Source organism: Myotis nattereri (genome assembly GCF_964212035.1).
Source record: "Myotis nattereri genome assembly, chromosome: X".
NCBI lineage: Eukaryota > Metazoa > Chordata > Mammalia > Chiroptera > Vespertilionidae > Myotis > Myotis nattereri.
Genome location: NC_138078.1, coordinates 11565650 through 11581471, shown reverse-complemented (window position 1 = coordinate 11581471; position 15822 = coordinate 11565650). Strand labels below are relative to the sequence as shown.

Here is a 15822-nt window from a genome sequence, read left to right as displayed (position 1 = left end):
TCCTGTCCTGAATATATCAGTATTTGAGGTACTATATACACTTGAAATTAACAGAAATCGACTTTCCTTTCAAGTATAATTCATGCTTCATGAAGCCAAATAGACATTCTGCCAGTTATTTGGACTTTATTAAATTTTGCTTTATATGTAGTAAAAAAATCAAGGTATGCCTGTGCTTTGCAAAGTAATTTATTTGATTGTGAGCTCTATTTTCAAGTCTGTTTTGGAGTGAGGTTTGTCCTCATGTCAGTAATGAGCATTTGCTGGTGCAGCTCTTAATGGTGAGAACGGATGTTGAAGAAAGCAAACACCATATGCCCTTTGTTTCCCGTGCATGTCCCCTCCTGGAGGCTGGGTGGAGTGTTTCAGCTGTCTCGAATAATCTCCATTTTGCTGTTACTGCAGACTTGCGTTCTCCAACTCTCTTCTTTCTGATGTTAGTTACAATTTCCTAATTAGGTGGCTCTTCTTCCTCTTTCTCCTCCTAGGTCATAAAGGTTTCACACTCTCAAGTGTGAGAGAGTGGATTACTTTTGAAAAATGAGTTTCACTTGAGTTGTGACAGAAATAAGTGCAGAGAATAAAAAAAAAAAAACCCACCCAGTGAGAATGTGTAGTGGGAGGGGCAAGGCGGGCTGGGTACGGGACAGGATGCTTAGAATAATTCAGCTGCCAAGTGAATCAGAGGGACTTGGAGTTCTCAGCGAGCACAGACCGTACTCCTGCCCAGAGTTCAGATACAGTCAACCCCAGATCACCATTTCATACCCCACAGAATGGAGCTTTCTGCAGCCAAAGCCCCGAGTGCCGTAGATGCATCTGAGATTGTAAGTAGGCCGTACATCTGTTCGGATTGTTATTATGTCTGCATCTTTTGTAGCCTGTTGCCTGACTACTTCATAGGCCAGGAGGGAGATGTGATAGGGAATTTGGTCCCAGCTCAGTCCTTCCCAGATGGTGAGCAACACCATTTTCTTTTTTTTTTTTAAATATATATTTTATTGATTTTTTTACAGAGAGGAAGGGAGAGGGATAGAGAGTTAGAAACATCGATCAGAGAGAAACATTGATCAGCTGCCTCCTGTACACTCCCTACTGGGGATGTGCCCACAACCAAGGTACATGCCCTTGACCGGAATCGAACCTGGGACCCTTGAGTCCTCAGGCTGATGCTCTATCCACTGAGCCAAACCGGTTAGGGCAGCAACACCATTTTCCACTTGTATTCTGGTCTCAATTTTCTTGTTTGGGTGGAAGGGAATTTCTTTCCCCAAGCCCTTCTCTGTGACAGAAGTGGCTCTTGGCTGAGTCCCTTTTGAATTGGCATCTATAAAGATTTTGAATAGCCCTGGTGTGATGGCTCTTTCCTTCTCCTGGCAACTACTGATGAGTTTTTTTCCAGGGGATACTGGACACAGCTCCAGTCACCTCCCTGCCTCCCACCCCGCAGGTGGCCCTTTAATCAGTGAAGTGTCCCAATCAAGGGTTGGGAGCAGGTAACATTTCTTTTATTTTTCTTTTTTTTAAATATATTTTATTGATTTTTTACAGAGAGGAAGGGAGAGAGATAGAGAGTTAGAAACATCGATGAGAGAGAAACATCGATCAGCTGTCTCCTGCACATCTACTACTGGGGATGTGCCCGCAACCCAGGTACATGCCCTTGACCGGAATCGAACCTGGGACCCCTCAGTCCGCAAGCCAATGCTCTATCTACTGAGCCAAACCGGTTTCGGCGGGAGCAGGTAACATTTCTGAGGGAGCTGGCTGACTGGGAGTCTGGAATGAAGCCAGGTGTGGAATCCAGGTTTCCTGCCTTGGGAAAGATAAAGAGGGAGGAGGTAAGACTGAGATGAAAGGTGGGACAGAAAGATCGGGGTCCGCTCAGGGCACTGTCCTCTTTCTTGCTAGATTCTAGGTGGTGGGTGAGATGCCGGTCTCACTTAGCTAACTGTAGCCTTGGGCCACTAACAAAAATCTCTCCTAGTCTTACTTATCTCATGTGAAAAATCGCAAGCATTTCACTTTGTGCGATTGCTGGATTTTTTGAAGCACTGGATGTGAAAGTGCCTGGCACTTGGTAAACTCTGGCTGCGTGATGTGTTTTGACCCTCCTTCCCTATTCTCCTTCCTTCATGGGATAGCATACCATCAGTGCAAGCAATGTGCTGGGCTCTGTGACGTGGCACCCATGTTGTTGACCTCGGCTTGTTTTAGGGCAGCCTTTGTGGCTGCCAAGTTCTCTTGGTTGGTGTCGTAGGTTTGATCTTGAGGTTAGCCAGTTGGCCTTGTTCAAGTCCACAGTCCTAGGTTGCCCTTTTTTGTCATAGCCAAGTGACCCCTAGAACAAGGAGTTCCCAGGGAAAAGGTGTGAGTGGATTATGCTTATGTCTCAATGATACATTTGTGTTAAAGATCGTGGGGACTGGGGACTCAAGTCATGAGGCCATGTTATGAGTCCTAGAGGTAGAGTGATAATTCAGAAGAGCCTTTTCCAGTGTTGGGTTTCCAAATTATGAATACTTATGTTCAGCTGGGGCAAGGGAGAAGAAAAAGAAAACACTTAAACCTGGAAGAATGCTGTTTATTTAGGGCACTTTCCATTAGCTTTACTATGTGCTTTATATTTGGTAACTGTGAGTTAATTGCTGATCATAGTGTTCCCTTGTCAGTCTTACGTACTCCCACCCCTTTAGCTCCATTGTATTCCTTGTATTTCATCTCATATTTAGGCTATGGTTGTTTGCCTCTAGTTAGCAAGGCTCCTCAATACCTATATCCATGAGCTCTAACACAGTGCTAATTTTTATCACTGATTTTGGAAACATCATATTATCTGTGTACTTCGTTTTGTGTGTGATGATTTAAGAGTACCTTTTATGGTAAAACATCATCAGAATCATGTATTATAATGTACCAACTTTAGTAGCTCTCTATAGAAGTCCACTTTCTTTCCCATGGCCGGCTATGCCTTATATGATTAGGGATTTGCCTACCTTTCCAGCCTCATCAAGGTCACTTCGCGCTTGGCCACCACCTTTCACCACACCAATGTCCTAGCTGCCCCAGCTCCTGTCCCTGGGCTCAGGCACTTGCATGCCCACTCCAGGGAACACCCTTTCTTTGGCTTTTGCTTGGCTGGTTTGCTCTGTTTTCAGGTGTTACTGGGAGTAGCTCTCCTGGGCCATCTTATCTAAAGGGACTTCCTCCATCTTAAGTTTCCTTTCTCCCTTCCTGTCACATCACCATATCTATTTCTTGCAGAGCACTTACATCACAGTCTGTAAATTCCTTGTTCCCTCATTGATTTACTTGGCACTTGTCTCTCCCACTAGAATTTCAGCCTCAAAGAGGCCTTGCCTGTCTTGTTCCACTGTATCTCCAGTTCTAGGCACATAGTTGACACGCAACAAATATTTGTAGAACGAAGAGAGGTGGTGGATGATGAATACAGTGCATGACTTTTAAATAGTTTGTGACTGCAAGCTGATAAAGACAGTTCCATCTTTTTGGTGCTATTCCCTTCCTGCCCCATCTGCCTTCGCCATTGCTCTGCCACTTATGGGAGCACTCCATACCCCAGGGCCCTGTTTCCCTCTCCTGGCAAGCCCTTAACTGGCATGTAGAGTAACCCTCTAGCTGTTTTAAGTATCATTTTCTCAAAATGAAAACCACCTGTCTTCAAAGTGATTTGCTTAAAACAAATGCTCATTTCTTTGCCGAGGCCTCTTCCCCTCCTGCCTTTCCCCACCTCCTGCCAAGAATAATGGGAAAACCCTCTTATCTTGGAAAGTGGTTTTCCCTCTGGTCAGAATCCAGAGCCAGATGATTTATCACCCTGTGTGCTGGGCAATATCTTTTCCCTGCCCTGCTGCTCTCAGATGTTAGTGGTTTGTTCTCTGGAGGCCTGAAGGGGTCACATGATGGGGGCTCAGCCTTGGCACTGCCCCTCTTTGTATATTTCCTTTAAACATCCTATTTGCAAGCTCATTGATACCAACTCCAGGGAGTAAATAATATGACCCCATTTTAGAGATGGTGAAATGGAGGTTCACAGAGATTAAGGAAGTTGTAACCAGCCTGGTTCGGAACCCAGGTCTTTCTGGCTTCCAAATCCATGTATTATTTGTTGGCGTACTCAGTGTTTCTCAGGGTTATTTTGACCATGTCCTACATTAAAAACAAAACAAAACCCAAAGCTGGCAACTTAGTACACATATGTGTAACTGCAATAAGTTTCCTGAAACAATACTTGCCATCACTGTGTGTGATGTACTCTGATATTCTCCATTCCATTTAAAAAATGCTGGTCAGCATACAGCAGGAGCTCCTTCTATTTTAAGGCTGAATAATGTCACAGTTTCTTAATTCATTTTTCCATCAATGGACATTTAGGATGTTACCATATCTTGGTTGCTAGGGGCTGGGGGTGGGGGAAATGGAGAGTTGCTGTTCAACGGGTATAAAGTTTCAGTTACGTAAGAGGAATACGTTCTAGAGATCTGCTTTAAGACATTGTGCCTATAGTTAACAATACTGTACTGTGCTCCTAAAAGCTTGTCAAGAGGGTACATCTCAAGTTAAGTATTCTTACCATAATAATAAAAAATGCTGGTGAGGACCTTCTCAATTTATTTTGTTACCCACTAATATGTGGCAACCCATAGTTTGAAAGCAGTTTGAAAAACACTAGTTTAGGTGTTATAAAATATGCTTACTGCTTTATATAGAGGTTTACATGATGTAAGCTACTTTTGAAATGTTTATAGAAGTATAACATACATATATAAATGCACATAAGAGTATAACTTATTGAATTTTTGCAAACTGAGCATATCTGTATAACCAGCACTAGATCAAAACACACGCCATTGATTTAAGCTTCTTTGAATCAAGACAGGCATGGAATACAGCAGAAACTGATATGCCCTCGATTTGTTCTGAATTATGTACATATGGCTTACTCGATAGAATCTCTCTTTATACAGGTCTGTATCTTGCGTTTCCAGTGATGAGGCCTGACTGGTATTTTATTTTTATTTTTGTTAATAATATAACCCAGGGATATTTTCCCCCCATTAATTTCTAGAGAGAGTGGAAGGGAGGGAGGAAGGTGGGGAGAAAGAAAGAAATATCGATGTGAGAAAGACATATTGACTGGTTGCCTCCCATTTACATCCCGACTGGGGCTGGGGATAGAACCTGCAACCTAGATACGTGCCCTTGACCAGGAATCAAACCCATGACCCTTTGGTGAGTGGGCTGATGTTCTAACCACTTAGCAACATTGGCCATGGCCTGACTAGTATTTTGGATCTAACAACTGTTGAAGGAATGGAATAAGGCTTCCCTAAGGGCCATCAGAAATGGTGCAAAAGGTAGCTCACTGAGAAGGTGCCTGGTGAATGTGACCCATGAGGAGGAGGAAAGGGCAAGGCCCTGCAGTAGGGAATGGAAGCATTCAGATGTGAGAATTTATGGTGCTAATAATTGAGACCAATTTTACTGAAATGGGGGGTGGGAGGGAAGGAGGGAAGGGAACTTGTGATTAGAATTCTAAGCTTCTAGAAGTCAATGAACTTTTGTGTAAATAAGGAACATTCACCTCTCACGGTGAGTATTGACTTTTAGAGAAAATTGTTTTCGCATACTGAATTAAAGGGCTTATTTCTTGGCAAAAGACATAAACACATCTGAATACAAAAGAAAGCTAGAGAAACTTTGCTTTCATAACGTATGGGTTTTGTAAGGCTGTGTAGATAGACACTGTACAACAATTTGTTGTAATGGAATATACATAGAAATGAAAAGGAGTGAATTTTTTTAATATAGTTTATTGATTTTTCACAGAGACGAAGGGAGAGGGACAGAGAGCTAGAAAGATCGATCAGAGAGAAACATCGATCAGCTGCCTCCTGCACACTCCCCACTGGAGATGTGCCTGCAACCAAGGTACATGCCCCTGACCGGAATTGAACCTGGGACCACTCAGTCCTCAGGCCGACGCTCTATCCACTGAGCCAAACCAGTTAGGGCAAGGAGTGAATGTTTTAATGTGCTTTTAAACATTACGTGCTCTTACAAAGTTTTATAATTAATGCCTTTTGTGAGTCATATTGATAGCTTAGTCAAACTGCAATGGCTACCTTGAATCAGGGATTTTGTAATAATAACAATCCTTTATTCTTTATTGATTAGATTCATTGTTGTGTGGGTTGTGTGTGTTTTTTTTTTAAGGAGACTGAACTCTTGCACATTTGGTGTGTGTTCCCTGGTGTTCTTGTACTGTAGTGCTCGCTGTGGGTTTTTTTAATTCTGTATGTGACGTGATGGTGTATGTATAAGAAAAGTCCTGTGACTGTGACAGACACACTGTGCAAAAAGAGGAGGCACCCTCTGGGGACAGGTTGCTCATCTGACTTACCCTTCCTTTCTTGGCACCTGGCATCATGCTGAATGAATGGAAGGACAAAGAAAAATGCTTAGGTCCCTGCTTTCCAAGGGACGGTTCTGGTGTATGCCTGTTGTCCTGGCATTGACGTCGATAGCACCGCCTTTCACCCTGAAATGCCCTGGTTCAGGTGATCAATTACTGCACTTTGAAATGTTCCGGTTTGGATAGACAGATGAGGACACCAAGGGACAGAGAAGCCACTTCACTCTGCACGGTCACCTGCTAGTGAGAGGTAGTGCTGACATTCTTTTCTAGGAGCCCGAATTCAGATCTTGTCATTTGACCGCTGAGTTCTGCTGTCTCACGACTTTAGGCCAAGGGACATGTAGTATAAAAACAGTGCTCTATATATTTTTCAGTCTCGGTATTTAGTAAAAATCACTGCTGTGATGTATGACTCAGGGCAGCTGAGTGTGTTGGGCAAAGACCCATCGCAGCCCTACGTGTACTTTCATGGTAACCTAGAGCACTAAGACCATTCATATATGCGTGATGCTTTATAGTTTCCAAGACTCTTCCTCCTACATTATTGTGTCAAAACTTCTGTTCACCGTTTTACAAAGGAGGCTGGGAGATCAGTGGAATGATGTAGTCACCTGCCTGAGGCTTTACAGCCAGAAAAGCTACTGAGCAAGACTCAGCTCAGATAGTCTGCCTCCATCATCAGTGCATTTCCCACTAAACCATAGGTGCCTCTCAGCCAGATGTTCTTACATCGATATTTGAGGGTGTGTATGGAGGATTAGGAAGACTCATTACCTGACCACAGAGTTTCTCTACCGTGGCACTCTTGACATTTTAGGCCACATCTACTGTGCACCATAGGATGTTTAGCAGCATCCTTGGCTCTACTCACATACCTCCATCCTCAGTTGTGATGGCAAAAAAAAAATGTCCCCAGACAGAATCAAATGTCCCCTGGGACACAATTGTCCCTGGTTAGAAGCCACTGGCCTAAATAGAATAGCAGCATTTGAAAGAGCAAAAAAGACAACCTTGAAAACGTTGCCATTTCCCCCTTTCTGTGGTTTCTAAAGCATCAGAAAAAAACTATCAAAAGGTCCACAGAAGGGGTGTAAAAGAGGACAAGCAGCGCATTTCATGTTGAATTTACTTCCATGAAAAAGCACTGGGCCTCCCAAGGAAGGATAAGAGGGTGAGCTTTTTTCATTTTTTAGTATTTGATAAATGTTCTTTTTTTAATCCTTACCTCAGAATATATTTTTACTGATTTTGAAAGAGAGAGAGAGAGAGAGAGAGAGAGAGAGAGAGAGAGAGAAGAGAAGAGAAGAGAAGAGAAGAGAGGAGAGGAGAGGAGAGGAGAGGAGAGGAGAGGAGAGGAGAGGAGAGGAGAGGAGAGCAGGGGAGGGGAGGGGAGGGGAGGGGAGGGGAGGGGAGGGGAGGGGAGGGGAGAGAGGAGAGAGGAGAGAGGAGAGAGGAGAGAGGAGAGAGAAACATGGATCGGTTGCCTCCCACATGTGCCCTGACTTGGAATTGAATCTGAAACCTTTTGATGTACAGAGCGACAAGCTTTTTATATAAAGTTAAAAATCACACAAAATATTTTTATAAGAAAGTTAGAATAGAGATCAGCTGAAATATATGAAATCTCCTATAATCCTACTTTCCCGAGATAGCCACTGTTCATATTATGCTGTATCTCTTTCTAACCTTTGCCAGCACACATGTATAAATTGGTGTATCGTTTTCCAAACAGGGCCATGCCACAAATACTGTTATAATCAGGTGGGGTTTTTTTTAGCTTAAACACTCCACAAATATCTTTGCATATCTGTGATATAGAGCTAAAGTTTTTAATGACTGCATAGTATTTCATTGTACAGCTACAGAGTAATTTATTCACTCGGTTCCTGTTGTGCACATATATTTGGTTTCTAATTTTGTGTTTGCTATTACATGCAACAACCTGATGAGGGTATTTGTGTGCACTTTAAGCTCTTCAAAGTTTTTTTCCTTAGAGAAATTTTAGCCTCAGTTGAATAAGATATCTAATTCATAATGTGCTAGATTGTACTTTAATTATAATACATACCTTTGTCCCTTAAAATTATGAAAATTCATCGATAAAGTTTGATTATGCCCTAGGCTTGCAGAATGGGGTGTGGAAAATTCTTTGGTTTTCTGATTAAATGATGACTAATAAGAAACCATTTAGGTTTTATGCCTTGTTTATGAAAACCACTGTTAAGTGTATTGGGCTATTTTTTGAGTAGAAATTACAGCCTGGGAAAGATCATTGAATCTTCCTTTAAAATTATGTTCACTGATGAGAGAAATTTAGGGCTGTCTTCTTTTGAATTCTCATTGCTCATGGATTTTTCTTACACGTGTTTAAAATGATAAACGTATGGTTAAAACATTGAAATGGTACAGAAGACCTTAAATAAAGTTCCCCAGTTTACTCTCCCCTTGTTTTTCTTTATTCTCTAGAAATTTTCTATGCATATTTATTAAAATATACAAAATTTTTAAAAATCCACAAACTAGACAACAATATGCAAAGTCTGATCTAACTAGCTTTTGTTTTGTTTTGTTTTTTGTTTTTGTTTTTTGTTAATCCTCACCTGAGGATATTTTCCCATTGATTGTTAGGGAGAATGGAAGAGAGAGGGAAAGAGAGAGAAACATCAATGTGAGAGAAACGCATCGATTGGTTGCCTCCCGCATGAGCCCCAACCAGGGCCTGGGCCAGGAAGGAGCCTGAAACTGAGGTACATATCGAACTTGGGACCCTTTGGTCTGCAAGCAGATGCTCTATCCACTGAGCTAACTGGCTAGACCTAACTAGCTTTTTTTTAAGTTAATGTACCTTTCTATGTCTGCACCTTATTCTGTTTAATTGGTGCCCTATTTGGGGTTGTTTTAAGCTTTTCTTTTTCTCTTGCAGCAGAGCACCTATTTTACGTAAGTCTTATATGTAAAATAAATGCTTAGCAGCAGAGTTGTTGGGTTAAGAGTCTGTGTCCTTATAATTTTCATAGATATTGCTAAATTGCCCTTCCACCAACAGTATATAGGTTGGCTTGTTTCCATCAGACATTTTTTACTGCGTGGCATAAACTCTGGGTTGGGGATAGGGTGTAAGCCGGCAGGCAGATATCCCTGGGATTGCGAGAGGGCACAGGCCGGGCTGAGGGACCCCCTTACCCCCAATGCACAAATCTTATGCATTGGACCTCTAGTGGGTTAATAAACCAGGAACACAAAAGTTGAACCTCATCTATAGGAAGGGCTATAATTTGTTAGGAGGAGACCATGGTCTCTCTAGTGACCATTGTAGGCACTAATTTTTGACCTTGGTGGTGGTGCTGGGGGATATTTATTTCCGGTTTTCTCCTGGAATTAGTCAGAAATTGGATTTTACTTTTTTCAGCCATGGAATAAGAAGTATATGTGTTATGTTGGGAGACAATAAACACATACCACAGAAATATTGCTGACTTGGTTCCAGACCACCACAATAAAGCCAGTATCACCATAAAGTGAATTGTAATGTTTTTGCTGGTGGAGGGTCTTGCCTTCAATTTGTAAAAACAACAAAAAAGGCAACATCTGTGAAGTACAATAAAACAAAGCATGTCTGTACACAGATAGGCAACTCTTTGCTAATATTTGATAACTAGAGGCCCAGTGCATGGATTCGTGCACTGGTGGGGTCCCTTGACTTGGCCTGTGGGGATTGGGCGGAAACCAGCTCTCTGACATCCGCTGAGGGGCCCAGATTGTGAGAGGGCTGTTCTCGGGTGACACACCCCTGAATTGGGCTCCCTCCTCTCTGGTTCCGGGTGCATCACTGGAGAACCACAGCTGCCAAGTGACCGCAGTTCAGCAGCTCCTGCGTTGAGTGTCTGCCCCCTGGTGGTCATTGCATGTCATAGCTACCAGCCAGTTGGCCAGTCAGCCGGTCGTTTAGGCATATATATATATATATATATATATATATATATATATATATTAGAGGCTCGGTGCCCAAAAGTTTGTGCACTTGGAGGGGGTGGGGGGGTCCCTCAGCCCGGCCTGTGCCCTCTCGCAGTCTGGGACCCCTCAGGGGATGACCACCTGCTGGCTTAGGCCCAGGGGATTGGGCCTAGGATGGCAATCAGACATCCCTCTGGCAGCCCAGCAGCCCTTCGGGATGTCCACTTGCCAGCGGGGAGCAGGCCTAAGCTGCAGTCGGACATCCTTAGCGCTGCTGAGGAGGCAGGAGAGGCTCCTACCACCGCTGTGCTGGCAGCCATCTGCCTGGCTTGTGGCTGAGCAGAGCTCCTCCCATGTGAGAGCACCCTGACCACCAGAGGGCAGCTCCTGCATTGAGCATCTGCCCCCTGGTGGTCAGTGTGTCTCATAGTGACAAGTCATTCCCAGTCCTTCTGCTGTTAGGGTCAGTTTGCATTTACTATATAGGATAGAGGCCTGGTGCATGGGTGGGGGCCAGCTGGTTTGCCCTGAAGGGTGTCCCAGATCAGGGTGGGAGTCCCGTTTGGGTGCCTAGCCAGCCTGGATGAGGGGATGATGGCTGTTTGCAGCTGGTCATACCCCCTTCAGGGTGGGGGTCCCCACTGGGGTGACTGGCCAGCCTGGGTGAGGGGCTGAGGGCCATTTTCAGGCTGGCGGGTGACTGAAGCTCCCAACCTCTCCTTTTTTTCTTTTTTTTTAATTCTTGGATTTATTTACCTTCTATGGCTGTCACTGGAACTGAGAGCCAGCTTTAGCTCTGAGGCTCGGCTCCAGCTCTGAGACCTCGGCTGCTGAAAGCAGGTATCTGGTTTTGTTTAGCTTCTATAATTGCAACATAGTTGCTTAGAGTGCAGCTCAGAGGCCGGCAGCGGCAGGCGGGGAACCTTGGCTTCCTCCATCACTGGAGCAAGCAAGCCTCCTATTTGCTTCAGCTGCCTGGCTGCCAGCCGCCATCTTGGTTGGCAGTTAATTTGCATATCACCCTGATTAGTCAATGGGAAGCGTGTTGGAGGTACAGTTAATTGCCATGTTTGTGTATTATTAGATAGGATAGATGTGTCTCAGAGGTGGCTAGAAATGGGCCTTCATTAATAAAGATGTTGCAATATTTACTTCTCAGTGGCTCTCTAAAATAGAAGAGTGTGTCATTTGCCATTTGGTAGAATGTACAAAACGTAACATGTAAATATATAATATAATAAGTGTAACTGTAATGTGGTATAATCATTTTATAGTCATTTTCATCCCTCTTATCTCTTCCATAAACTCTTTTATGTTTCTCCATTCCCCTTTTTCTCCCACTCCCTGTTGATTTTTTGCACTGTCCTTTTAAAAAAATGATAATTATGGTCAGTACTGCAGTTTGAACCTTTTATTATCTTATTTTGGAAAAACTAATGAAATTTGAACCAACACTTGGTTTCTAGTCCTAATTACCCTAGCATGATGCTTGCACATATGTATTTTGATTGGCTGCTCACTTTAGAGTTCTCCCTATTTTATGGGGTTCCTGTGCTTGGTAAAGGAGGACTGTCCCTGGACAACCCCCCTTGCTGGCCCCCAGCACGTGCTAATTAAGTTTTCTGTTGCCTCATTTTGCCTGTGCTGCTTCCCTGCCTGGGGAATGGCACAGCAAGGAGCCATATTTTATTGATTTGGTATTTGAAGCACTGGAGGATGGCTGATGTTTGAAGATGGTTTTATGAACCCTGGTGGGTACAGCAGCTGCCACAGCCCTGGTGCCAGCGTGAAGGGCCTGTGTTTTCTGACAACTCAGGGGGCTTTCTGTTGGGCACTGCAAGTGTCCACTCACTGCAGTCTTGGCCAGAACATTTTGAGTTGGCCTGGGGTGAGCTGCACTAAATGAGACACCCCAAGGGTGAAATAGAGAGAGGAAAGCTAGTCTCAGGAAACAACTTCTTATGTCAGTGAGCCTGAAATTGGGGCAACTCTTGGGCCATACCCCTTTTTCCAGTGCTCTAGCTAATACAAGAAGGTGGTCCAAGAACTCCTGCCCTGGAAGGTGAAAGCTGAAGTGTGTTTCGGTTTGGCTCTGGCAGGCTCCTTGCAGGGAAAGGAAAGGGCTTCCTGGGCCCTCTCCCCAGCCTTCCAGGGCTCACACCCGGCGCCCTGCTGACACAATTCTCCACAGAGCGCCCTGGGGGATGGCCTGGGATCTCAAAAGAGAATCTTAAAAAGAAACCAACTAAAGAACTTTCATTTATTTTTCTTATTGTTCAAGTAATGTATTTTCTTTTATAGCAAATAAAGAGGAGTTTTTAGAGGCAGGCATTGTATAATCCAAGGAAAATGGCCTTTGGAGCCAAATGGCTGTGGGATGGAATGTGGGCTCTGTGCCTTTTCCTTAAGGGGCTATTTTTTTTTATATTTTTTTATTGATTAAGATATTACATATGTGTACCCTCTACCCCCCCCACCCCCCGCTCATCCCCTCACCCCCCCGTTGTCCGTGTCCATTGGTTAGGCCTATATGCTTGCATATAAGTCCTTTGGTTGATCCTTCCCCCTTGCCCCCACCCTCCCCTACCTTCCCTCCAAGGCCCGACAGTCCAATCAAAGCCTCTCCGTCTCTGGATCAGTCCTTGTTCATCAGTTTATGTTGTTCATTATATTCCACAAATAAGTGAGATCTTGTGGTATTTATCCGCTCTCCAGTTCCATCGATGCTGTGGCAAATGGTAAGAGTTCCTTTTTCTTCTTCCTCTTCTTAAAGAATACCTTTCAGCATTTCATATAATGCTGGTTTGGTGGTGATGAACTCCTTTAGCTTTTTCTTATCCGTGAAGCTCTTTATCTGACCTTCCATTCTGAATGATAGCTTTGCTGGATAAAGTAATCTTGGTTGCAGGTTCTTGCTATTCATCTCTTTGAATATTTCTTGCCACTCTCTTCTGGCCTGCATGGTTTCTGTTGAGAAATCAGCTGACAGTCGAATGGGTACTCCCTTGTAGGTAACTGACTGTCTTTCTCTTGCTGCTTTTAAGATTCTCTCTTTATCTTTTGCTCTTGGCATTTTAATTATGATGTGTCTTGGTGTGGTCCTCTTTGGATTCCTTTTGTTTGGGGTTCTCTGCGCTTCCTGGACTTGTAAGTCCATTTCTTTCACCAGGTGGGGGAAGTTTTCTGTCATTATTTCTTCAAAAAGGTTTTCAATATCTTGCCCTCTCTCTCCTTCTGGCAACCCTATAATTCTGATGTTGGTACGCTTGAAGTTGTCCCAGAGGTTCCTTACACTATCTTCATATTTTTTGAATCTCTTTTCTTTTTTCTTTTTCGGTTGGGTATTTTTTGTTTCTTTGTATTTCAAATCTTTGACTTGATTCTTGGGATCCTCTTGTCTGCTGTTGGATCTCTGTAAATTATTCTTTATTTCAGTCAGTGTATGCTTAATTTCTAGTTGGTCCTTTTTCATGTCCTCCATGGTCTCACTATACTCCTTGAGGGATTCATTAAATTTATCGGCGGTTTCCATAAAATTCTTGACAAACCTTATAAACGTGGCCTTGAACTCTATATCCAGTCGTCTGCCCTCCTCTGTTTCTGCCAATTGTGACCTGTTTCTTTGTCTGTGCATTTTGGCTGCTTCCCTGTGTTGATAGAGTGGCCCTGCGCGCCAGGTGTCCTGTAGGGCCCAGTGGCTCAGCCTCCCCAGTTACCTGGGGTGGACACTCTTAGTGCACTCTTGGTGCCTTGGTTGTTGTAGGATCACTGGGAGGAATTGACCTCCAGGCCAATTGGCTGTGGGAAGCAGCTGTGTCTGAAGTGGGAGAATGGTCCCCCTCTGACCACTGGGTACAGTGGCTCCTAGATCTAAGGAGGTGCTAATTCAGCCCCTGCCTGAGGCCACACAGCCGGAGCCACGAAGAGGCTCAGCTGTGAAGCAATGCAAGCCGCTGCGGGGCCTTGGGCCTTCTCTTGGAAGTTCCGGGTCTGCTTGGCTGGGCTGTAGTTAGGTACATTCACATGCAAAAGCCTCTGCTGCAGCCTGGGTGGGGCGGGGTCTCAGGGAGTCAAAAGGGCGGAGAAAGAAGCTATGGCTGATTCTCCGCGCCCGGAGTCGCGCGTCTCAGTGTCCCGGTAACGGCTGCAAGCACCTCTGAGGGAAATCCGCCCTCAAGTTCGCCCGCTGCCGCCTGACAGAGCAGCCTCTCCCTGTATGAGTCCTGGATCCCCAGAGACTTCCCAGAACCGGAGTTCAGAGCAGTCGGGAGCTTGTGATTCAAAAAGACAGCCGCGTCCTCAGGTGCCACCCCCTTTCCGTGCGCGCGAGCCGCCGCCGTACCTCTGCACTCGCCTCCGCAGCTCCTCTGGCTCTCAGCGTGCTTTTCTTTTCTTCTAGTTGTAGAAATTACACTCAGCCAGCCTTCCTGTTGTTCTGGACGATGTTTGCTCCGTCCTTTGGGATATTTTTCAATTGTTGTGGGAGGCAACTATTTCCCGGTGTTTATCTATGCCGCCATCTTAGTTTCTCCCCTTAAGGGGCTATTATGGCCTGAATTGTGTCCCCCCAAAATTCATATGTTGAAACCCTAACTCACACTACCTCAATGTGAAGTATTTGGACATAAGACCTCTAAAGAGGTATTTAAGCAGAGGTCATTTTGGTGGGTCGTAACTTAATCTGACTGGTGTCTTATAAGGAGATGTTAAGACACAGAGAGACACCAGGGATGTACATTCACAGAGCAAAGACCATGTGAGGGCACAGTGAAAAGTGGCCATCTGCTCCAGGGAGTGAGGCCTCAGATAAAACCAGATCTGCTGACACTTAAGTCTTAAACTTCTGGTCTCCAGAACTCTGAGGAAATAAATTCCTATTGATTTAGCACCCGCCCCCATCACCTCCGACTCTCCACCCCCGGTTTGTGGTATTTGTTATGGCAGCCTAGGCAATCGAATATAAGTGCTATTGCTTCCCCCACTCTTGAAGAGAGGACCACAGCACTTACGTTTCAGAGTCGATGTGAGGGACAAACATTATACCTGCTTATATTAGGTACTCACAGATGGTGCTGGGGTTAATGTCAATTTAATAATGATAAAAACCACGGCCCTTCCCCCGCCCAGTTTTTCTGGCCTCAGCCTAATTTGAGGTCTTTTTTAACTTTCCGTTTAAGTCCTTTTCAAACAGGGTTGCAAAGAACTTCTGGGATCAGAGGAGGTGGCTATTTCATGGGTTTAGCAAGCAATGAATATTTCTTCTAAGTGCTTTTTTCATTCTTTTAATCTTTTTAAAAAATTAAATATATTTTTATTGATTTCAGAGAGGAAGGGAGAGGGAGGAGAGATAGAAACATCAATGATGAAAGAGAATCATTGATTGGCTACCTTCTGCACGCCCCACATTGGGGATGGAGCCTGCAATCCAG

General features: G+C 44.3%; 1 protein-coding gene across 3 annotated transcripts in view; it reads left to right on the top strand.

Moving 5' to 3' along the window:
- The window catches only part of SH3KBP1 (SH3 domain containing kinase binding protein 1), a 337141-nt gene that overhangs the window by 92599 nt on the left and 228720 nt on the right, over nt 1-15822 (top strand). The window contains exon 1 of one of the 3 annotated variants that reach the window (XM_081115411.1): nt 690-827. The exons of the other annotated variants lie outside the window; for them this stretch is intronic. Coding sequence (XP_080971537.1) covers nt 777-827 — 51 coding nt within the window. The 5' untranslated portion in view covers nt 690-776. Of the gene's footprint in view, nt 1-689; nt 828-15822 lie in introns of those variants that run through there. 3 annotated transcript variants of the gene reach the window in all.